Here is a 25,372-nt window from a genome sequence, read left to right as displayed (position 1 = left end):
CTTTGCAAATTTTTTGTAATTTTTTTGTCAGTGATGACACTGGCCTTATTTTCGTATCGACACGATACTTTTTCTCTCCTTCTACCTGCTCTATCGAGCGTTCTTTCAATTTTTCAGAAACGTATATATTTCCGGCAAAACTTAATTTTTTTTTGAACTTGCAGCCGCTAAGTCGCCATCTTTGAATGAGAAGTATATTTTGTTCAACAGATCACGTGGTTTTATTCACTTCTACGAGTGTCGAACTTTGCGTGTGGCTCTCGACGAGTCTTGCAATGACTCATTTGAAGACTCTGTAACAGGCAACAATAATAATGATAAAGTTGAAGGAACTCGAAAGTTTAGCGCTTATTAACCGATCAAATTTTCCAAACCGGTTGTAGTGTACAAGAAAATTCATGAAACTTTTCTCCTTTCGCTTTCAGAGCATATATAATTATAGCTTCAACGATTATCTCTTTTTTGTTTTTCGTGCAAATAATTTATATGAAAACAGATATGTACATCATTAATTAAACGTCACCGTCTCGTAATATGAAAACACTTGATTGACAAATTCAGCTGTTGCCATATAATGGAAGCCTCAAAATCCACGCTTGTAATTAGTGTTTTCGCATATATTCTGCTTTTTTGGTTATCTTTCCTAAATCACTCGAACACCGTATATAAATGATTCACACGCGCTAACAAAATAGCGAGTGAACTGTTGTATAAACGCGATTTACCAAACTCGATCGCAGCTTCGATGAACGATTATTAAAGATTAATTTCAAATATAATCCATGGTAAGATAATTTTATTTGTGGAATTCATCCACGAAATCATTTATTACCCTATAAGAATCAATGAATAAAAAGGAATGCGGTGAGTGGATTGATAAATAAAATCAGAATTTTTGTGACATTGTTGAAAAAAGATTGAAATTAGGTTATGTTACAGTTAAAAATTTAATGTGCATAAATATTTGAAAAGCTTTGTTCACGTGTGCGTGTCCTAGCATCAAATTCTAGAATTATAGAAAATTTCAGAAGCTTCCAGTTTATTCGACGGAATGAATAACGACCGTGATGGCTCATCCACCACGTAGGGCATTACGGGGCCAAATTGATATCGATCCAATCGTAGCTTCTTACGTGAGTTATTACTCAGCGGGTTCAACAACGTTGCGGGAATCTTGCCGGTTGTGTTGCTCCGAGAGCGCGCAAGTCATCAGAGCGGCCATTTTGGTACCCCATTAAAACTGCGATCGATAATGAAGGTAGTCACTATATCGGCGGTCGATAATGTATCATCACTTCATCGTGTTGATCGTAGCAGATGATAAAACCTGAGTTCATACATCGGCCACCGAGAAGTTGTGGCGGCACTGTGAGATCCTCAACACCGAACAAAGCAAACATTTCAATAAAAATTATGTTTTATGAAGTGCCGTTCGACGATCGTTTTTTAATACAAGATATTGGCGTGATGGAGGAAAATTTTGGATAATAAGAACAGTGGTAAAAAAAATTCATTGTGAAATAATAAAACAAGAGAACATCCCTGCGACATAACCTTCGATGGAACCTAAAACGCAATTATTTTTCTTCGTATTTTTTATTCTTGTTAACATTCGTAATAATGCGAACGCTAAAAAACGCTTCCCATTTGATATGATACACAGAAACAACCAATTTGACAGATTCCGTGCAACCTGACATACTGCAGTTACAAAAGCAAACGAAGCAAGAAACTGATTGATTTCTGTGTATCGTCGATTTGCGACACCGCTTCCCAGTTAAATGCTCAATCCTAGCCAAGTGGAATAAGAAATTTCCTCATAATTTTACGTCAAAAACTCGAGGGAAATCTTACGGAATAGTGGCTCGATTTTTTTAGTTCTTCGACACAACGTTTTCTTTTCCAAATCTATAAAAATCACATTCGACTGTGATAATCGAGATGCATTGGCGTCGCGTCTAAAAATTGTTCAAGAACATATTCTGCAAATCGTGCTAGGATTTTTCGAACTCTCAGTACCTTAGTACAAATGTATAATCGCGCAGCCAGGAAAAGATTGAAATGTCAATTCCGGTCTCCGAAACAGTGTCAATCGGATATTTCGAAAATTCTCCAGATATTTATTAAAACTGTCAAAAACCCCGGAGCAAGGAACCCGAAAATAAGATCGGAACGTTTCGGGAGCGCGTATTCCAAGTTATCCAAGGCGAAGCTCGAGTGCATTTTGTCCATGATTTGGCACTGGTGCGACGTGCTTGGGAAATCGAAGTTCCAGAAGACTAAAAATTTTCGAAATTCCACCTAAAAAAACACCCCAAAATCGTCGGTTCAAAATGAAAAGCAAACTGCTTCGTAAAGTGTGCAAAGTACGAAACATATTTATTGAAAAATCGAACTTGTCGAGGTGAAAAAAAGACACGAAAATAAAAATAGTTATTTGCCCAAGCGAGACCGGCTTTCCAAGCTGCTTTTTTTACCTATTTACACTCCATTTCCTTTCTTCCCTTTTTTTTTCTCCGTAATTCTCCTTTTACGAAGCGCGAGAGCTGAAAGCCACTTTTTCTCTGTCGCGTTGAGGGACGTGCGGACGTGAGATATACGATACATAAATGCCAAAGTGAAATACTATACGCATTCACAATTCTTACGTACATACGTTCAAAATGTACGAACATATCTGTACCTTTAAGCACGTACATATTATATATTATATTTATAGCTAAAGAAAGGGGGAGAAAGAGAGAGAGAAAAGAAATAGCAGGCAATTTTTTTTCGCTCGTTCGCCACCGGTCAGGATCCACCGATGAACGCAACGCTTGCCCGCGCTATCGTCGATCATCGCTCGGTAATTTGTACACAACAGAGAAAAGCTATTTCGATGCATAATGTACGAGACACAGAGACACGTGACCAGAACATGCGCATCGGTTTACACGCACCATCTAGATCCTGGAATCGGATAAATCAGAACGCCTCACCGGAGACTTTAGTCGCATTTTGCTCACCACTCGTGCGCCGTTTTTTCCTCCCCCGGTTTTTCCGTGAGCTCTCATCCGCCCCCGCAACTCAGGCGAGATTTTTTCTTCCCTTTTTCACGGGGCTCGAACATGCTCGCTTCCTCCTATTTCTACCTCGTACCATTCCTTTTTTTTGGCTCTACACTACAAACCGATAATTCTTATTTGCACAAGTACGTTCCTCTCATAATCGGACTTCACGAGCTCTACGGACCCTCCCGAGTCTGCATCGTTCTGCCGCTCTCCGTCCACAGTAAGAGTATTAAGGGTGAATGATACAAAAGTCGAAATAATTAGAAATCGATGAAATTTGGTGATAATGTTCTTCAACATCAAGTGCGAAAACACAAATTTTTTCAAAATTTTCTTCTGTTTAGTTATCGAGTAATTACGCATTAAAGCAGATTTCTTATGCCTGGAATGTATACCTATATATATGGAAACGCTATGCTTATACACGTGAACTTTAGTGATCAATTACTCGATAACTGTACAGAAGAAAAATCTTAAAAAATTTGTATTGTCAAATTTGGCACTAAAGAATATGTTCACCAAATTTTATAAAATTCTGATCATTTTGAATTTTTTTATGTTTTTAGCATGGTTTAGCATGGCAACATTGTATCGCCTGTGCAATATATCCTTAAACGTTTGGAAATACATTTTTTGGGGAACCGTGCAGCTACGCGGGGCTCCCCGTTTCGGCGACTCCGATCAGTCGGTCATCAAACTTCCGAACAAAATGTCCGGAGTGTCGAAATTGTTCAGTCACTTTTCCTGTTCTTTGCTCTGACGGCTCGATCGGCCAGGGCAACGTTCGAGTTTCGACAAAAACCGAAGTAATCGCGGACTCGCGGATCGTTCGAAAAAACACGTTTTCTAGATGAATTATTTTTTTATCTTCGATTGAGTTTTTAATTATTATTTTCTTTTTTATTTTTCATTATTATTGTTTTCTTTTTTAATACGAAAATAAATTGATATGAACATTTTTTAATATGCTTCAATAATGAACAGAATAACTTTTCATTTTTAATTATGAAATCGGATTTAAAAAATGGGTAGCCGGAAAATAACCGCGATTTTCTGTCGCTCGTAATCGCGGAGATGTCGCGATAAAGAGCTTCATTGCCACTTGGTTTATTGGCGTTTGCGAGATGACGAAGCATTGGATAACGAACTCGAAAGATTTTCGAAGAAATTCGCGTGCACGAGAACCGTGCCAATGGGATGCGAAGGAAAATGATATTTTTTCGTGTACAGACACGACTGGAAGTGCCGTCGCTGTCACTTTGACTCGGGATTTTTCGCGCAGGGGTGTGCAGACTTTTATTATCGATACCGAAGAGAGCTTGAAACGCACGGACAACTACAATGCCCCAGGAGTTCGTCCCCTGGTCGTCGTGGTGTTGGCAGCTGCGAAGGACGTCGCCGAATTCGTTGGGAACAAAAGAAAATTCGAAGTTTTGCATCCAGTTTGGCTGCTCATATTCACCGAGGAATTCGGCACTTCCATATGCGAGCATTGCAATAATCCAACGAAAAATATTTTCGGGCTGCGCTTCGATACCGAAATGTTGATTATTTGCTGCGAAAATAAATCGCTCCAAGAGTGGTGGTCGGATCACAGAAACGGCACGGAAAGAAATACCATCGGCGAGTGGTCCATCGGAGATGGATTGACGTCGATAACGAATCAGAGTCTCTACGCGAGACGCTCCGAGGTCAACGGCGTCGGATTCCGCATCGGCGTTGTCACCGTGAGTTCGTTTTTTTTACAATTTAATCCTCGCTACTTCCGCCAAACAAAAACACGCTTTTTCACGCCAATCGCAATTGCACGAGGTCAACGGAGCTTGCGATGTCGCGCGGGGCTGCGGCTTTTAACGGATTCAGCTTGCGCGTCAGAAATTGTTAAAGAATCAAAGTTTGTAGTATCCTGGAGGAACTGAATTAGCGACGAAAATGAGCTGGAGATAACTGAAAAAAGCTGAATTCCAGCGTAACTTAATAATCCGCAATAACAAATCAATGTTACCGTCAGAATTCGGCTTTTTATCTCGAAGAAGACGGCCGCCCGGGTGGATTCTTCAACTCCATTTTGAGGGAGTTGGAGCAGGTTATGGATTTCAAAGAGATGAAAATAACGAAGAAGGAAGGCTTCGGCAGTTGGGATTCGGAGGCTCAAAGTTGGTCCGGCGTGATAGAATTACTCGACGCGAATGAGGCCGATCTCGGTGTCGCGGAGTTCAGCATGACGACTCATCGCCTCCAGGTCGTCGATTTTACGCTGCCTCTGATGGTCACACCGATTCAAGTGTACTTCAGAGCTCTCGACAGTTCAGAGGTCGAGTGGTCGGCTCATTTTAAGGTACGAGGAATGATTTTTCTTCGATTCTTTGGGTTTCTACTGCGTTCGTGATAAAGCGTTGACTTTGGAGCGATTATTCGTCTTACTTTTCGGTGAAGGCATTCGCCCTACAAATTTGGATGACGATCGTCCTCCTCGTGATAACTTCATCGATATTGGTGGCCGGAATGAAAATGAGGACGGGCAGCCATTCCTTTCCGCACCTCATTTCCGAGCATTATCTTTACGTCTGGGGCATTTTTTGTCAGCAGGGATTGGCAGGTGAGGGAAAATCGTTTTTGCTTAGCAGCCTCGATCGCTTTTGCTCCCTCGATTATCTTCGAACCTCATTGTCGAAGGAGTTTCTTGGGCTTTTAGAAAACTAGGTTTTTGAAAAGTGAGATTGGTCGCAGCAAGCGTTTGCAGGAAAAACATTAAAGTTTCGTGCTCCTCCATGCTTCTGGCCTGAGAAAAATGGAAATGAATCATTTTCAGAGCCATTTGCGCCGAGCATCAGACTACTTTGTCATTTTTTTACAGTTTTCCCACCGGAAACTCCCCTCAGAATCGCCTACTGTTCGATATTCATTTCCGCTTTGGTCGTATCAGCAGCTTATTCGGCCGCTTTGATAAGCTTCATCACGGTTTCAACGACCAGTTTTCCATTCACCACATTAGAAGAGTTCGTAAACGACGGAACTTACGATCTCGTAGTCCTTAAGAACAGCGCCGATTGGGATCTCTTCGACGTGAGTTCAATTTTTTGTACTTTCGTGCTGGAAGGTCGTTGGGAGCGACAACTTTCATGATTTTCTATTCATTTCTTCCCCTGCATTTTCAGTCCTCGCCCGATCCTGTCTATTCCAAAATGAAAACTCTTCTGAGACCTTGGGAATCTCTTCCAAACAATATGCAAGAAGGCTTCGAACAAGTATGTACAAAATTTATAGTGTAATGAAAAACTGAAATTGCTCGCGTTCGAAAATCGTCTTGCTTCGGCTAAAAGTTTCTATATTATTTTTTTTAAAAGTACAGAAATGATAAAAACCTGAAAAATACGTTCCATTTAGAATAAAAATTTCTTAAAAGTTCACACGAATTTGATGGAAATCGAATATTCCAACTTTAAGAGCTGAAATTCGGAAATATGCTAGAAATATACAGCGTGCATCTATTCCCGGAATTATTACAGGATCTACCGTCGAGTTGTCGAGAAAACAATTAACGAAAATCACATTTTTTAAGGGTTATACACAGGCCCTTACGGCACACTTCCTGTGCGACGATTTGAATTTCATGAAATAGGATCCGCCCAACTTTAAAGAGCCAAAGTTTTCAGATATCAATGAAGTCTTGAGAAATGTGAAAATCACTTGGGAATGGAAGAAGAAAACACTTATTTGAGGTTAACGAGTAATAGCGACACAAACAGCGGAAGGTTTGACAACAGCACGAGCCAGCTGGTTTAAAATATAGATATGCAAACGCATATAAATAGAAAATGGCTGTTGTGACATTTTGCTTGACGATTTTACTACGAAAGTATTTTAAACGCTATAATTGTATTGAAAATAGATAAATCTCAACAAATAAGTTGCACATGAATTAAATAATTGCAAGAATAAATTTTGATCGTTTCTTTGATCATGAAAAGAGGAAAAAGTTCACTTGCCTTTTCGAATGACAAGTAACGCATGATTTTCCTTAAGATTTGCGATGGAAGAACTGCATTCTACTCGAGTCAGGCGTTGGTGAAAACGGGGATGAATCATCTTCCCTGCAAAATTTCTCACATCGATACCGGAAGCATCGACAGTTTTGCTCTCATCCTAAGAAAAGGAAGTGAATATACCGGGGTCATGAATTACCAGTGAGTCCAAAAAGTGCATCAGTTCGTCTATTAATGAACAAGCTCAACGGATCAAAGTACGTTGAGTTCGTTATTAAATTAACGAATCGTTGATTTTTCCAGCATTCAACGTTTCGAGGACAACGGAATGTTGAATCGTCTGAAACGAAAGTATTTGATGAAACCTACGGAGCCCGAAGCCACCCACAACGAAGTGACTATTTGGGGAGTAGCGCCGATACTTTCGGTCTTGGCAGGTGGAGTGATCCTTTCCCTCATTATTTTGGTAGGCGAAAAATGTTACTCGACACTTGGAAAATCCGAGCGAAAATGGCGGACGTCCAAACCCAATGGGATGTCCTCTCCTCGACAACTAACGATTCGTAGAGGGTTCGATAAAAATAAGGAAAATGCAGCATTGCATTTACAGACATCTTTGAAATTGCGGTCTCGGTATTTCAGTCATTTGCCCATGGAATATCGTCCTTGAAACATTTCTTTTCTTTTCAGCTAAATAAATGTGACTCGCCGAAGAGTTTTGATATTTATTTCGAGGAAAAATTCGAACCACTAATTTTTGTAGACATTTTCGAAAGTGTTTACCATTTTTTAGAACTTTTTTCCCACTTGAGAAGATTTCTTCCATTTTTTAACGTTTTTATCATTTTTCTTTATTCGATGGCAATCGCAGGCAAGAAATTATGAAGTTTGACAAAAAAGTTAGGTCTCGTGACAAAACTTCACGAATTGAGAGTGAATATATTAGAACGCGGCTGCTGTCGTGAGACCTTAAAACCTAAGCGTGTCGACGGAGAACGAGATTTTATGACGGATTTGTTTTGAGTGATTTTTTTTTTCAACGAATTGTCATTGCAATGTTGATCTTTAAAAATCGCACGAGTTATTTCGTAAATACGACGTTAGTCATTCGCGAATGTGAAATGAGCTGAGGATTTCTCATTCACGCACATCCAGGACACACGAGGACAATCGATAACTTGGCTTATTCGGTGGGAAAAAATCGCCTACGTCGTGGCGCATCCTACGTTGGTTTCCAGCATTGCACCGAGGTGTGTCGGGAACACGGATACGATTTTTCCCCCTTTAGAACGTCCGAGAGACAATGCATTCAGCAGTTGAGCCGCCTCGGTCGTCGAACATCCGTGGGATTAATATAAGCAATGGGACGCTTCGCAGGCCGCCTCAAAAGTCATGTTTCGAAGCCGCCGCAGGTCCGAGAAACATTCGACAATTTTTTATTTTTCATCCATCAAATGGAATATTTTCATTTATTTTTCATAGTCGGTCCGGAACGTTGACAAAAACTCGTCGAAGCCCACCAGATTGGATTTTTTTATTTGGAATTTCATGATCCACCTGCTCAGCGCTCATTTCACTCAACTCTTTCAACTCTTGCACACGGAATTTGAAATTCTCAAGGATTTTCGAACTTTTATGATCGTTAGACATTTTGCTGAAATTAATAATATTAAGGCGAGAAATCCCTCTAGGAGCGTAGAAAAAAAGTATTTTTCGGGAATGATTTTAGAGTGGACAAAATAATCTGATCATTTTCAAATTCGGACATGGGTTTATTGTAACTGTCAAGTTTAAAAAAATTTTTCATTTGGGATAAATAACACATTGGCAGCGTTATTAAGGGTCTTCGGATGCCTGTTTTCCGCGACATCGAAAACTGCTCCAGTTGTCACTCTTTTCTGTTCATCTGAAAATCATTAACGAGCGTCATTCGCTCACTGACGTGTCAAGGCGAAAGATGCACCTAATAAATGATGACGAAGTGCAATATTGAAAATTTGGAAGCCGTTTTACTTAAAAGTTCGAATTTTCGACCATTTTCTCGACATATTTGACTTCAAAAGAGTCATTTTTTTACGCGCTACCGTTCAAAATTTAGTTATATGCTTCCAACAATATTACTGCGAATATTCGATATTTTGAGTTTTTCTTTAGTAATTTGCATGCTCAATGAGCATTTTCATAATGGAATTTTCGAACAATCTTAAACAATGACGAATTAGACATTGAACAAACATCGTTTTCAACGAAACCTTTTTTCCGTTCCTTTTTTAATCACTAAGCTCGTTGTGAAATTGTGTACAATCGGAGGAGTGATTAACGCGGAATATCATATGAATCATAAAAAGTTTCACATTAATGTGAATAATTGAAATGCGAATACCAGTTTACACGCTTTTTATTAGCACTCACGTTAGTGCGCAGGTCAAGCTAAGAGAATGGAGGGGTTCATCGAGATAATTAATGGATTTTCAGTAAAGTGGGTGCATTTTTTTCTCCATATTTTGCAATTAAGGCCGGGGTAACGTCAACTTGGTGAAATAAATTTTAAGAATTTTTTTACACGTTACAGATAATACAAATTTACTTTATTGATTGTGACATCACAATACAATATATAAAAAAGATTCCCTGAGTTTTTAATACTCGAATATCATTAATAAACTCGACTGTAGCAGGGGCACTTTGAAGGTACTTTGTCACACAATTGACAAGCTATCTGCGAGAGCTTTTTTCATTTTTTCATAATTATTCATTTTACAATAACAAATAGGCTCATATTTTAAGCGAAAATCAGTGTTTTCACTTCGAAGTGTCACAAAAAATCGAAAAAAAATCCTCTCGTAGAAACCTGGTCAACTGTGTGAGCAAGTATCCTGCCAAATTTCAAAAGTATCGGTCGAGTAGATTTCGATTTATACTGTTCACAGACGGGCAACTTTTTTCCGAACTCTGAAGATTTGCTACCATCGAGTCGATGATTGATGTTCGGGTTTTAAGAATTCTGGAAATATTCTTCATATATTATGCTGTCACAATTAATAAATTTCATTTGCTATTACCTTTAGCGTCTAAAAAAATCTTAAAATTGGGTCTTTTTCCACCGAATAGACGAATCCGGTGTCGGGTTAATGGGGTTTTTGAGTTTTGTTATTTTTCGTCGCGGTGAAAAGCGCACGGATAAGAGGTTAACAAGAAATCGTAAAGGGCGATCGCGAACATTTCCTGAAAATAATTCAACGACTATGTTAGCAAAGACGACGCTGGATGTAACGCATGCGTAACTGTCCAGGTTCTTCAACCGGATATGGTTGAGCACGTGCGTGCTGTTTCCGCTTTTCGTACGGGCGGAAGTGACCTTTGCCGCATTAATAAAACAGGGGCGTTAGCAGGCGGTCTGATTTGCTATCGGTAGGTGCCGATCGCCGAGTTTCGTCTTCCCGATTAAATCTCTCGTGCACTTTTTATGAAATAAAAACAAAATTGTGATTCAGAATGGAGCTGGTTTTTGGGAAAAAAAAAAAAAAAAAAAAATGATCGACCAGTTCAGGCTACTCCCGAGCACATTTCTCGCCAAAACGCATATGCAGTGGGATCCTCGAGCGTGGGAAGAAAGTAGATTCCTGTCGAGATACATTTTTCGTCGTCCTTTTCGCTCCCGCCGGAGGCTCGAAGGTTTTCGAGAAATCACTAGATTTCATCGCGATCAATAAATTGCGGCAAAGTCACTAGACGATAATGACGGAGCGTCCTTAAATGGCGAATCGAACGGAGCGAGTAACCTGCCTAGAATGTTTAGCAATCACTCATTTTTATCGTGTCTTTCCATTGCATCGAAGCTGATGGCCTTGCTCCGCTCGCCAGAGTCCCACTCGTCATCGTTCACACACACACACACACACACACGACGCAGGAAAGTCATCATTTTTTTCCTCCACAATTTGCCAGCTCTTCCAGGTCTTTCTGTCACGATTTTCGTATTTTTTCTGCTCCTTTATCCCCCGGCTGGCTTTTGGCACAGCGAGTGAAATCCTGCCGCTCCTCGAATTTCGACATCGCTCGGTTCGTTGGACCGAAAACTGCCGCCGAGGTTCAGCCCGGTCTTGGAGTAATTATTTGTTTTTTCATTGTTTTTCATTGATTTTCATGGCAGTCCTTGTAGGGAGTTGGCTCCCGATGAGACGCATCCGTCAAAGGCTCCTTCTTCACCGTGCCACGTTGTGTCATAAGACTTGGGCTTGACTGGAATGTTATTTCGTTATTGCACACTTGTCGCCGCCTCGTGGCGATTGTGTCAATGTTTTTCTCTCTTTCTCTCCCGATTGGAAACTCTTCCTTTCGCACCTCCGCCGGCATCCCTCTCGCTCCTGCTTCTCCTCTTTCTCCGTTTACACCTTCGCTCACTTTGCCTTTCTTTTCGCATTTCTTGACCAATCGAGCGAGACCGAAGACACGTCCGGTCGCAAGAGCGTTCGTCGACTCGTCTTTCGACCAGGAAACACGAACCGAGAAATACGATTTTTCCGCTCCATCCAACACCGCTCGCCGAGGAATCTCATTATCACGTATCCGAGGCGCGTATCTCCCATTGGAATTATACATTGCATGATAATTGCGCGAACTGGGGCGAGGATAAACATTTTTATGTTCATTGTCTCGAGCACAATTCGCAGCGCTCAATTCCTCCAATAATATTTTTTCTTTCATTCTTTTTCGCTTTACCGAGACCATCGTAACCTCGTCCCTCAACTTTCCGATGGCAAATTCCACCCAGGAACGTTGGAGAAACCATTATTCAGGTTTAACCGAGTTTTTATTGAATTTCCAATTAAAACGGGATCCTCGAACGAGAATACTCACAAACCGCAATATTTTCATCGGCAGTTTCATCATTTTCTGCTGTCTCCGATCATTTCATTTTGCATTCCACCAGGAACACTGATGACAACGATTTTGGCACTCAGTTTTTCGATCATCGAAATAACTGCTCGGTTTATTTATTTCGTAGCTTCACTCAACCGGAAATTCACGATTTTCATGCAAAATTCTAAGTGAGAGAAAAATCTTAAAGAAACTGCTTCATTTGCAACGAATTTCACAGTTTAACTATCCCGAATAATGTTTTTATATTTTTCCATTGAAAGCGCAGATAATCTCAGCCTGGGAGTGTCAAGTTGACGCGATTATTCTCGGTGTATCGTTGCTTCGTCTGAGAGGACTTTGGACAAGTGCCGGGAGGAGGTAGGCAGCGCATTTTTACATCTTGCATTCCGAACAATGGAACAGACACCGCGCGCGTCAGCGAGAGGGCTCCTTGAATATTTGAGTATCGTCGTATCTCGCTGATGTTGCTGTGGTTGCACAAACGTTGGAAGAAAAATACGCTCATTCGGTCGCGTGAGCTCGTCGCAGCGCAGAAAAATAAAGCTCGAAATGTTGGTAGCAAAGGGTGGAAAGAAGCAGCAGAGAATCCGAATGCAGAGGAAAGTTCGAAGCGGATATTTGAAAAAATTCAGATTCGCCAGAGTCGATTTTGCTATCGCAATCGGAGATTCAATCAAGGTCAAATGTCCTTTGAAATTTCGATAAAAACGTGTCAGAAATGGAGCTCGGTCAAGCCTGAAACTTCGGATCGACGACCTCGAGGATGTAAACGAGCGACACTCCTTATCGAGCGAGGTGCAATAGCTCACCATCGAATTATTATTAATACGCGTGCGTTGCTGTCACGGACTGGATTAGAAAGGCCCCTTACCCACGCGCGTGTGAGCACACAGAGCGACACAACCACGGCGCGGACAGACAAGCTCGTTTCACTGAATTCGAATTCCCTAATTTTCCGAGTGGTCAGTGATTTTTGAAAAATCAATAACGTCCAGTGACTGGAAAATATTGTGAACGAAACATAACGAAATTGTGAGTAAATCATTGCGAACGACTTATTAATTCGTCGATCAATGACGATTCGATCGAATCCATGATCGAGCGCATCGTTCGGAGTCACGAACGGAGTGGAACTGTCGCAGCACGCCGAAAAATTCGTAGTTTCTCCTAAAAAAAAATGACGAGCAGCCTCGATAAATAATTCGGGTAATTTTCAATTCGGCTTGCAGGTTGCGCTCATCATTTTGACAGTTGAGCAGATAGAGCTGCGAGCACAAATAAATTTATGCTGAGCATTACTTATCAGCAATCCTTCACCGAAAAAGAGGAAACGTTCCCGATCTCGGATACTTTAGCCCTCGGCGTAAAAACCTCGCGCAGCTATTGTCGATGTTTCCTTTCATTTTTTATCCCCCTGGCTCGTGTATTCCTGCCTCTCCCTCTTCCTCTATCCCTTTACGTAAAATACGCAATGGAAAAACATACACGTAGCGATAAAACTGGTCGGGACAGTTTACTCAACGTCGGCTTCCATCAATGCCAGGCGCACGCGGGGAGCGTGCGTCTCAGCCCACACGCACGTACGACTGACTGCGGAACTCGCATGAGCCTACGTTTCGCGTGGGCGTTTAAACGTGCGTACATTCGGTACTTGTTCCACCCATTTGTAATATTTAATTACATAACGCATGTAAATAATTGGCAAATCGATGCCTGCCGAGCTGTCAAATAAAATGGTTGTTGAAGCGCAGTCATTAAATCCCAGGCTCATTATTTCCATTCCTCGAGATCCTTCAACGTTTTATAATCGACTAAAAAACAAACCGGCGACGATAATTGCGTGTGAAGACGCGAGGTAATTGTGCCGAGTCTCGTGCCCGGGATTAGCGAGAAAAACTAATGGTCGTGTTGAGCTCAACGAGAGGAGGATTCTCGCCAGGATTTACGTTCGATATAAAACTACGGAAAAAGCAAAATCCTTGTACAGAGGAACGCGATTTGAGATCCAAGAAATGGGCCCTCCCGAGCCTCTCATCGAGACGTACCTTCGTTCCTTCCCTCACTGGAATCCTAGAAAACGGGCTTCCGACGAGTTTCCACGCCAAGAATCCCAAATTTCTCTCATCGCCCATAGCATCGCCCCTTTTCCACCAAGAAATTTAGAAAATCGACTCGAGTCCCAAAAGCCGTTCGAACCAAGAATGCTGCTGGGACGGAGAAAAATTCTATAAATTATTTTCCCTTCTGCGGAGGCATATGCGTCCACACGATAAAAAGGATGCTAGGAAGGGGCTCGAGGAAAGGGGATAAAACACTAGCCCGCCCCTCCGATCGTGTTCACCGCTGCGTCTCACGCGTTTTGTTCCCCGGAATGGAAAGGAAAGGAAAGAGAAGTGTGCACCATTGCCTCTGCCCGGAGCGCAGGTGAGGGGGAGATCCATATGCCGGTGTATAATTGTATACATGCTGGCTCGAAGGCTCGCACACATACGAACTCGCTTGTATAACACACGGAGGTGTGATCAGTGTTGGTTCATAAACGCAGCCTACACACGCAGAAAACGATCGGCGTTTGGCTCTGTTCTAAGCTCCCTCATGCTCATTCAGTACATCTCACGCCACGAGACTCGTAACACCTTGCCTCTGAGGCCCAATATGAACGTGCGGCTTCGTGTCCTCGCATTTGTGACGTTTCGATAACGAGAACGGTTGTTAACGGTGGCACGAGACGACGGAGAAGGAGCTTCGTCGATCGATCGGTTCTTGAGTCACGTCGCGATCCGCGATCACTTCGTTCTACTTTATTCCACTCGGTTCCGGATAGTGCGGAATTCCTGAAGTGACATTTGCAAGGTCGGACAGAGGACGAAGGAGTCAAAGAGGACGCGGGACACTCGCGAACGTAGACGACGATCATCGCGCACCGAAGCTCGCGTGGATTACGTCACTTATAATGTTTACGTTTTTCTAACTATGTCGGCATCGTCATGTACTCTCATCGACATAAAAACCGTGCTTATAGAGGTTATTTCACCAACTTAATACCATTTTTCTAAGCGCTCCGAGTGGAAAGTCGGCAACGTTGCGTAGCCAGTTATTACTGTACGTTTATGGATTATTCAGCAAGACTTTCCTTCAGTCCTGCCGATTTCCTAGTGGATTTTCTCATCGATCGCAAATGACTGACGGCTCGGGCTCTTTGCCTCGTCGTTGGGTCGGAGCTGCTCATACTTTTACGGCGCTTCCTGCTGTCAGGGAGCTTTGAGGAGTCAACTGCGGTGAGTCCTTTTACAGGGTGAGAGCGGATGTTGACTTTTGAGGATACAAAAACACTGGAGGCTGCGTAATAATGCTGGGAACTCGATTTTCATATTTTATTGTCTTTTTATTCTGTCATTATTCACGGAGGAAAGTCTCCCATTTTTGTGCTGAAAAGTTTTGGAGAATTTCGAAGGGCGAAGCAGCCTCCGAGTTACTTCACGCGGAGCTCTTGATCGTTGTCACGGTTATTTGTTTCGTAACGATTCACGTCGAGAATCGACTTTGATAGAGAAACTGTGATTTTATTCTTCCTAGGAAACCTCGTTCGGGCACTTTTTCACAGCGCGTCTCAAGCCACCTCAACGCGCAAGGATCGGTATCATTAATTCATCAACGAATATATCGTTTCCAACCGGCGGTGGAAGGGAAAAAATTCTCATGAAAGTGACATAAATAATTGGGTCTCCGATCCTCAAGGTCTTTCCGATCAACGCGGCGAACAAAAAGCACGCAACTTATCGAGACTCGTATCCGAACTAGAATTCATGCAACTGGCTAGTTTTTTATTTATAACAAAAGCGCTGGAGTCTCTATAAAATCGGTTTCCGGTCGTATGAAAAGATTGACGAGCAGGAAACCCGCGCAAAGTGCGGCTGAATGTGATGGAACATCCTCCGACGAGTTCCATCGTGAAATTATTATTTTTATAAGTGCAAAAAATATCGCTCGAATTTTGGGGAAAAGAAGGAAAGCGACAATCGAGCTTTCGGGCTCAGCATTTCCCAGTAAATCATCTCAATATTGTAATTTACAACTTGCCCGGTAACTCGAAAATTCCCTTGATAATTTTACGATAAAATAGCAAGAATAATTGAGCGCTCATTGTTGACTCGAGACCCTGTTGCTGGGCGAGTCCTCTCAAAAGCTTCAAACACTGCTGCGCTATGGTTAATAATTATCGTATACGTAACTGTTCGATGTTGGAAACCGTTAATTGAAACAATTATACCGTACGCCATTATGGCGCGGTGTATACTAACATGCCAATCTCTTAACTCCGAGTCTCGCTGGTTTTTCGTGTTACAAACAGGTTGTGCTTGGTTTGTTAACGCTCGTATAACACCTACTTTGAAATGAAGAGTCCTCGGTAACGCAATACATCGCAGGTCACTGCCTACATGCATGACGCCCCCGCTATTAAGTAAACTTCAACGACCTTCGCGCTCTTATGTACGTGTGCCTACTTAACGAGGTAACTAGACGAGCTCAAAATCATTTTTCGTCTTGAATTAAACTCCTCACTTGGCACGGCTTACAATGTGGATTTAAAATTGAGGAATGCAAGTTCGACGAAATCTTCGATTCCAAGACGATTAGAATTTCGTATCGTCGATAGCCGAAAAATTTCGATTCTCGGATCAATGGCGAAGGTTGAGGCGCTTCAATCGCGTGCGTTGCCATCCAGCGGAGTCTGCGGCGTTCCTCAAAAATGGGTCTTCCACGAGTTTTCCAAATGTAAATGAATTTTGAATACTGGAGGATAATAAAATTTTGTATTATTCCTCCGAAATCGTAGAAGGGTCGTGGCTTTCGTGTCGACCGAAAACACATTAATTGCGTTGAGATTAACAGAGTTTTTGAGCATCCTCTGGGCTTTTGGTGTCGTTGGAGAGGCTGCAAGTTTTACGCAGTTTCGGGCTCCGAGTGTCGAATCTTTAACGGTTCTTCTGGCAATTACGCGCTTGACCCCCAGTGAAAAATGAGGCGTGGGCGGTGAACGATTGCTCAGTTAATCACCCAGAAGCCGAACAAGTTTCGCACAGGGCTTGAAGCTCGAAGAAACAGACAGAATTTTTCTAGGATGAAGGTTGCTCGAGACAACGCGCGTGCGGAATTAACTTTCCGATGAATTTATACACGAAATGGTTTCCTTTGATTTTTCGTGTCGCGTTTTTTCTCCACTGGAAAAAAGATGGTCCCCGTATCGTTGGTTTCCATTGCAAATTTAATGTCGACTATGAACGGGCGGTGAAAGTGGTCCGCAGCAGCGTCACGAACCCACTCTTATCGGCCCTCATAAATCGAACTCACTATCGAAATGTTCTACACGTCGCACTGTAACGTATAATGTCAGGCAAGCTCGCGCGCGGTTCAAATGGGCCTCTACAATCGTGGCATTTTATCTTTGTGCAGTGCACGAGTTTCGAAACGTCGAAAAGATATATTTTCATTCTGCAATCGCATTCGACGTTTTTGGTCGACTAGAAAAGCTGCTTATTTCGAAAGGAGACGCGGAGCAGATTAGTTCGAGGGGATTGATGTGTTTTTGGCACATTCTCTTTTAGCATCGATTTCCATAATTTATGGAATACGCACTCTGTGCCAAGAAATATTCAAATCCGGGATTAAGGCATTCCTTGTTTACGGGTACGATCACTTTTCCATGCGCGATGAATAAAGTGTAGTAAAGCTCTAGCTCTCTCGAAAGGATGTAAATTCACCTTTTTTGCCGTCGCGCATGCACTTTCGAATAAAAAATGTTTTACGAATTTCTTATGAAAGAGGTCGCGTCAAGTTTCGTAATCTTTCCTCAAACCAGCCAAATATTAACGTCAGCCGGGGTGTTTGGATGAGTGTTTTTCGTTGAAATCGTTAACGCTTCAATTCCGAATTCGCAGGTCCGCAAAATATTTTCTGCTCACGAGCCTGGAGCTTCGCGCGAGGAGTCGATAAAACCATTTTCCGAAGATGGTTTATCGGGGGAGCTTGCAAACGGACGACCCTCGGGACGCGCCGCGCTTGGTGAGGATGACGCCACTCCGGACGAGTCGAACGAACGGCATGGAAAGTCCATCGACGGGGATGAACAACAAGACGAGTCGAGGACACGCCGGATATTCGAGCGGATCAGTTGTCCCGTCAAAATCCATTTATTCGGGATCAGGTGGAAGCGGCGGAATCGACGTCGATCGAGCGAGATTGATAGAGGAGAGAAGATTGTGTCGCGAGCGCGACATCGAGTCGGTGGAAAAGGTGATATTGAGAACGACCGGTATAAAGGTCGGAGCGCCGCGGCTGCGGAACATAAACGAGATTCGAGAGACCGTTTGCATCCACGCGACCCCGAGAGTCGATAAGAAAGCATCAGGGAAAAGCGGCTCGAGATCGCGCCCGAAAACTCTCTTCGTGGGTTCAACGATCGAGGAATCGAACCGCGAGGAACGGGAGGACGAGAAATGTACGCGTTTGCACTACGCCTCGGCGCGTCCGCCGAGTTCGATGTTGGCGAATCTCAAAGATTTGGAACGCCTCCGAAGCACTCCGCAGCCGGAAAGGAATTCGCGTTCCAGTCGTCAACTCCGCGGCGACAACAAAACACCCGTTGAAAACGCGTCCAAGTCGTCGAACGAGTGCCCCGATCCCTCGCCCAAAAGCGCCACTTCCAACGCCGCCAAAATACGCGCCGACATCATGAAGATCCAGCAAATGTTCGCTTCCCCGAGCGAGCGCGGATCCCGCGGTGCTAACACGGGCTCGCCCAAAACTGGCAATTCGAGTAGCAACGGAGCCCCGAAGACTCGCGACGGCGACGAGAGAAGCGGCAAATCTGCTGATGTTAATAGAACGCGATTGCTCGCACAGAAACTCATCCAAGTTTCTCGTGGCTCCAATCGCGAACAGCAAAACAAGCAACTCGATAGAATCGATAACAAACGAGATTATCACACAAAGGACAAAAAAGTGACGAACCAAACGCCCAAACTTGCTGAAAAGAGCCCATCGAGTCCCTCCAAACTACGCACGCCCGCTGAATTCACCAGTAAAAGTGAGGAGCCCCTCGGGACGAGGGACAAGAACGAGCAGCCTCAACCGCCCGCGAGAAGGCGACGAGATTCCAGAATTTCCATGATCACCGATCAGCTCGATGACGCGGGCGAAGGATCTCCGAAAAAAAATGGCTGCCACGACATCAAAAATTCGTCCACCGGTCCCACGGAACACGGCGACACTGGTCAGGGTCTCACGAAGCGAACAACCGTCCTTGAGAGACCGGATATACTCGACGGCCTGCTTAAAGAATCTGACAGGCAATTGGAAGAGTTGCAGAACGATTTGACCGAGAGAAGTCGACCGAGGAGTCATTGGCGAGGTTTCGTACAATCCATGAGACTCCATGACGTGGAATTGCACTCTGACAGCGAGGACTCGAAAAAAGGTAAAGGCACTTTCATTACTCGAATTCCTTTTAACAAAGCCTGACGAAATCGATCATTTTTATTACACAACTGAAAATCCATGAAATTTTAGAAAGATTCAGAACGACACGCCTCATAAAGCTTTTTCTTAAACTTCGTGCCAACTCGTTCAGCGTCAAGGACCCGAGAAAAATGGCACTCGACCCCCGCAGGACCGTAAAAAACGAAACGGTTAGAATTTTGACTGAGCGGAAAAACTGAATTAGTTTTAATTTACGAGTGTCCTCGAGGCAACGCGTATAGGTGCCCGAACACCGCGGTACACGAACGAGAAAGAACCCTTAATACAGGACTTAGGCAATCCCTATTTTTAGGCCTCGTTCCCCCGGAGTCTCAATGGCCCAGGTCGGGGACTGCCTTCCCGAAACGAGTCACCCGAAAACATGTGTGCATGTGCTCGCCTTCCACATATGGATTCACTCAAGTCGAACTGAATATCGGATATTCCCATTAAAACTCCGCACTCTCGGATTTTTCAATGAAAAAACACGAAGCCTGGAGGAAAGTAAACTCGAATTCTCTAACTCAATTCATCTTGAATCCAAAGTTAATTATTTTCGTTTTTTATTGTAATCTTCAAAATGCATTACCGCGGACGAGTTTTCGCAACGATGTTCCTACACGGTCGAGAAAACGAATTCGTTTTGTATAGCATCAAGAGACTCGGTATATATTATCTTTCAAGAATTTTCAAAGTATTTAGCCACCGTATACAAACAGCATAGTATTTTTTGAATTTTGCCATTTTTTTTCGTCCCTTCAATTCTAAACAGCTTTATGTCCACAGCAAAAAGTAATGTACGTGAGAACTATATTTCGTTTGGTTTTCGAGTGTTATTCATCGTGTCAGACTAGCACTCACTGATAAGTAGAAGTGATGTATTGGAAATCACAAATTTGGACTGTCAGCGCAGTAAATTGTATGATACACCGAATACGTTTGACATTTTACTATATAATATAATTTTTTTCAGAGTTGCTCGAGCACACTTAACAATATAAACACTCGAAGTGACTGAAAACATTTTTTATTATGCTTATAGAGAAGACTCTTGAGTCTTTTGAATAAAAGGTATGGGTATTGGTCTTTTTACTATGGTGGATAAAACAATTCTTATTACTGCTCTTCGAGAATTAAGGTATTCCTGTCTGTGAGAGTTTGTATCAGGAATTTAAAATTATTGAATAGAAATGTGGTGATGATGGAATTTCCATAAGCTCCCGTAAAGATTTTACGATTTTTTAAGTTTTAATTCTTCATTAAATGTTCGATAACCTGACCTGAAATTTCGCCAATCTATTCGCATGCACTTTTACTTTACTGTTATTTAAAATCAGTTATTTGTAGAATATTCGAGTTCGTGAAAGGTCCCCGAGATACCGTATTTCTAATACTTTCCTCTAGAATTTTCGGCCTCGTTTTCTCTGCGTGGACTTTCCCTCAAACGTTGTTGAAAATTCGACTAATACGATCCATGAATAAACAGCGAAGAAAGTAAACAAATTCATCGCTGAGATGTAATCGAAGATCTTCGAAGCAAGAAAAAAGAAACGTTTTCGTGATACGGTGTATCAAAGAAAGTTTAAAGTTGCATAGAATTCTGGAGGATTGCGAAGCGCTCGATTCGATGTCAGTTTCCATCGAGTTTCACATTCCATTCGCATTCCATCGATTTCTCGTTTCGTTAAATAAATCCTTATGTAATCGTGTAATTACGTGCAATTATAGCGCGCGCGCGCCTTAATAATGAAATAAAAGTTCCCTGGGATGTGACTCCTGCGATGTAAGCGTAACCATAAAAATATGCAAATGTGAAATTCTCGGAGGATTTATGTGCGTTTTTGGGTGCAATTGAAAGCAGAAAATGAAAGCTACCAAAATCGCTCGCGAGTGCTGGATTTGAGGTCTGTCGAAACACTTTTTTCTTTCAGGCTTCGGCGGAGACGCTTTTTCGAAAAAAACTTTGAAATTTTCAACGATTTTTTCAACCCCTCGAGGTCGAAGTTCCACTATGCACTTTCGTGAAACACATTCACGGCAGTCTTCGGTTTGGCATGTGCCTTTTGTCGTGGTACAACGATACCAGCATCATTCAATATAAATATATGCACGAGCAACTATCGAGAGTCACGTTTGGCTCGAGAGCAGCATAGATCAGTCGCCGATCCTCGTGGTTCGGTGCGAAAGTCTTCGTACACGTCTTCTCACGACTGGAAAAATAAAAACAGTGTGTTCAAAGGTCGTCTCGACATAACTAATCGAAAAGCTCATGATAGGACCGCGAAAGCGTGCAATGATCGGCGTCAAAAAATCATCGGAGTTTGAGGCAGACCAAAATCGCTCAGGAACTGCTTGGTTCAATTTTATTTTGTTTCCCACAGAATGAGAAAAAACTCTAAAAATCATGGTCTTCCGAAATCATAAATTCGTGCCGAAATAATGAAATATTTTCGAGTAATTTCGAAATGGGCTCTGGGCTCAGAGGCTCCTGCATTTTTTGGTGAAATTTTTTCTAACAATTTGCCTGCGTAGCGAATGTGACAGAGTCCTGGCACACTCCAAAGATCGAATCTGTGTCCATGAATAAAGTTATTTTGAGAGTGGCAAATCCCGACCTTTCGATGGGGAAAGAAGCACGAAAATGCCCATATGTTTGCACAGCGCGGCACGCGCTGTCAGCGAAGCCGAGACCGATGATCTTTCCGATCGCCTCGACGACCTTAAAGATCATTATTTTCACATTAGTGAATATTTAGCCTCGGAAAAATGATGCGATCGTAGACTCAATAAAAATACCATTCGACTGTGGCGGTGCTAATCGCTCCGTCAGTCTCTGATTGAGACATTTTTTTCTCGTTTCTCTTCTCATCAAAACGATTTAAAAAAAAGAATCTCAATAACAATTACCTCTCACATTTGAGTCATCGAATTCTTCGACCCCAGACGTAACCGATGGCCAAGCAGGAACGTCTGTCCGTTGCGAGCTCGATGAGTATAAATATTTCATTAGTGAGCTGCGAGATACGATAAGTCACAAATATTTATACGTTTGTGTTTGAATACCAAACGAAAATCGTTCACCTCGTGTCCGTGACCGAAACCAATGGCAGCATCGAAGGATTTCTTAAACTCATGACTTTTAGGAGCGTTTTTAAAAGTTTGACAACAAGATTGAGCCAACAAACCGTTGAGTTCAAAAATCGAAAAAATGACCTCCAACGATGGGTTCGAAACATGTTTCACACGATTCTGAGTCGAATGAGACAAAGTTGTAGTGACCGAAAAAAAAAAATTTTCGAAGGCAATAGACCATGAAAAATTGCCAAAGTTCGAAAATTTTCGAAAATTTCAAAAATCGAAAAAATGATCTCCAACGATGGGTTTGAAACATGTTTCACGCGATTCTGAGTCGAATGAGACAAAGTTGTAATGACCGAAAAAAAACAAAAAAATTTCAAAGGCAATAGACTATGAAAAAATTCCGAGATTCGAAAATTTCAAAAATCAAAAAAAGACCTCCCACGATGGGTTCGAAACATGTTTCACGCGATTCTGAGTCGAATGAGACAAAGTTGTAGTGACCGAAAAAAAAAAATTTCGAAGGCAATAAACCATGAAAAATTGCCAAAGTTCGAAAATTTTCGAAAATTTCAAAAATCGAAAAAATGATCTCCAACGATGGGTTTGAAACATGTTTCACGCGATTCTGAGTCGAATGAGACAAAGTTGTAGTGACCGAAAAAAACAAAAAAATTTCAAAGGCAGTAGACTATGAAAAAATTCCGAGATTCGAAAATTTCGAAATTTTTCGAAAATCGCAAAAATCGAAAAATTGACCTCCAACTATGGGTTCGAAACATGTTTCACGCGATTCTGAGTCGAATGAGACAAAGTTGTAGTGACCGAAAAAAAAAAAAATTTCAAAGGCAATAGACTATGAAAAAATTCCGAGATTCGAAAATTTCAAAATTTCAAAAATCAAAAAAAGACCTCCCACGATGGGTTCGAAACATGTTTCACGCGATTCTGAGTCGAATGAGACAAAGTTGTAATGACCGAAAAAAACAAAAAAATTTCAAAGGCAATAGACTATGAAAAAATTCCGAGATTCGAAAATTTCGAAATTTTTCGAAAATCGCAAAAATCGAAAAATTGACCTCCAACAATGGGTTCGAAACATGTTTCACGCGATTCTGAGTCGAATGAGACAAAGTTGTAGTGACCGAAAAAAAAAAAATTTTCAAAGGCAATAGACCATGAAAAATTGCCAAGGTTCGAAAATTTTCGAAAATTTCAAAAATCGAAAAAATGATCTCCAACGATGGGTTTGAAACATGTTTCACGCGATTCTGAGTCGAATGAGACAAAGTTGTAATAACCGAAAAAAAAAAAAACAAAATTTCGGAGGCAGCAGACTCAGAAAAAATTGCCAAGGTTTGAAAATTTTCGAAAATTTTCGATTCAACTGAAAATAATTGCGAGCAATCTGCCTCCCAATTATTTGAATTTTCATCGAATGTAAAAGGCCCGTGAATCGAATGTATCTTCGTAACGAATCCCACCAGGAAAAATCCTCGTAATAAGATTATTTATTCAATTGGAACGTAAATTTAATTCGATAAGGGCGCATTCCCTCGCGAGTTGTGTTCCTCCGTGAAGAGGCAAGGAGCCACGAAGGGGATCCCTATATCCGGGTAGAATTTTCGGGGATGCTTGGGGTGAGAAACGCGATGGGGAGGCTGCGCTGGGTCATCCTTTCGCCCTTGAGTCTACGCCCTAATATTGATCTGGGGGTCCTTTTCCTGTCCCTACTCTCGGCGAGCGATAGCGAGCGAGCGTCGACGTCTATGCTTTACAATGAAATTCTCTACCCCTCCCGAATGTCGTCCATATGCTCGTGGCTGCGTGGCCAAGCACAGTGCAAGCTAAGCTGTCAAACCGTTAGCACTTTCGTCACGACCGCGTGTCATTGCTTCCGCGGCGACGTGCCAAGCCACTTTTTATCATTTCTTTTTCACCGTCTCGCGAAGCAGGACCGCGTTATTTCCGGTGATCGCAAAATCTCGAACGTAGTGAAACAGTGCTCGCCGCTTTGTTGGATTTTCCATCGGAATTCGTTGCGACCAAATGTGCGTTTGATTTTGAGGATTTTTCGCCGACTGGGAAATGGTCTTGTGCGATGTCTGCGAGAGCAAAGGTGAGAAAACTTTCCATCATTTATTTCGTTACGAAGAGAGTTCTCTCCCGGGGTCATACTTACCCGCGGAGCGTTTAATGCTGTCGCTCGCTCTCGAGCACATGGTAGACCGGAAGTGATCGATTTTGGAAGCACATATAGTCAAGCAGCCAATTGAAATGTAACTCTGGAGAAAAACTCGAAAAATTCAAGTTGTCTAAAGACTCGTGATGACTCTTTTTCTCGGAATCGTTTGAATTTAAGTGTGTGTCTCGTCCCACGAGTCGGGGAAGCCGCGGTCCAATCACAAAAGAGGGAACGGGAAAGTAAGGAAAGAAAAATTCGTCGAGCCTCCGAAACGCGCTCTGCTTGCTCCTCAGAATTTCTCGTTTTTTTCTTCTTCATTTTCTTCCTTTTTTTCTCTCCGTGACCCGCATGGGAATGTGATATTGTATCGAGCAACCTCGTGACAAAAATCTCCTCGCTTGTAACTCCCTCACGTTCGTGCATCGTACGATTCACAAAGTTCGTCGACCGTAATGAAAATGTCTACGGGTCGATTGTTGCCACTTTTGTTCCAAGAAAATGATTCAGATTATTAATAAAAATAAAAGAGAGAGAGAGAGAGAAAGGGAGAAAGAAACACGAGAGCCGAGCGAAACTGATGCTCGACGAGAGATTGTATGGACGAAGGCCTGACACATATTAAGGGAGGGGGAATGCTTAAACGAGACCCGTTACGCGTCTATAATTATGTG

General features: G+C 42.3%; 2 protein-coding genes across 3 annotated transcripts in view; both read left to right on the top strand.

The window, feature by feature from the left end:
• The first annotated feature begins 2,948 nt into the window (after positions 1-2,948).
• On the top strand, positions 2,949-7,751 carry LOC122414084 (glutamate receptor ionotropic, kainate 2-like). Of its 2 annotated transcripts, none has more exons than XM_043424935.1 (8): positions 2,949-3,270; positions 4,281-4,777; positions 5,062-5,388; positions 5,487-5,649; positions 5,908-6,116; positions 6,209-6,298; positions 7,077-7,237; positions 7,340-7,751. In XM_043424935.1, exons 1-8 carry the CDS (start codon positions 3,108-3,110, stop codon positions 7,704-7,706), a joined length of 1,977 nt encoding a protein of 658 aa, XP_043280870.1. In that variant the 5' UTR covers positions 2,949-3,107; the 3' UTR covers positions 7,707-7,751. The 2 variants fall into 2 exon arrangements, with proteins under 2 accessions (XP_043280870.1, XP_043280869.1); XM_043424934.1 differs by having other exon boundaries at positions 2,949-3,285.
• Positions 7,752-14,547: 6,796 nt separating this feature from the next.
• Positions 14,548-25,372, top strand: part of LOC122413405 (uncharacterized) — a 29,006-nt gene continuing 18,181 nt past the window's right edge. Inside the window, exons 1-2 of the mRNA XM_043423723.1 lie at positions 14,548-15,198; positions 17,860-19,397. Of these exons, the coding sequence (XP_043279658.1) occupies positions 17,930-19,397 (1,468 nt within the window). The 5' untranslated portion in view covers positions 14,548-15,198; positions 17,860-17,929. The remainder of the gene's footprint in view (positions 15,199-17,859; positions 19,398-25,372) is intronic.

This window comes from Venturia canescens, chromosome 7 (genome assembly GCF_019457755.1).
Source record: "Venturia canescens isolate UGA chromosome 7, ASM1945775v1, whole genome shotgun sequence".
NCBI lineage: Eukaryota > Metazoa > Arthropoda > Insecta > Hymenoptera > Ichneumonidae > Venturia > Venturia canescens.
The sequence above is the reverse complement of the archived record's forward strand: the minus strand, read 5'-3'. Positions and strand labels throughout refer to the sequence as shown.

Excerpts from the sequence above, each read along its gene's own strand:
- LOC122414084 (XM_043424934.1), top strand. The coding sequence starts at position 3,108 with ATGCTCGCTTCCTCCTATTTCTACCTCGTACCATTCCTTTTTTTTGGC. Across the intron at positions 5,389-5,486 it reads AGTGGTCGGCTCATTTTAAG|GCATTCGCCCTACAAATTTG; the intron begins GTACGAGGAATG and ends TTTTCGGTGAAG. Across the intron at positions 5,650-5,907 it reads TTGTCAGCAGGGATTGGCAG|TTTTCCCACCGGAAACTCCC; the intron begins GTGAGGGAAAAT and ends ATTTTTTTACAG.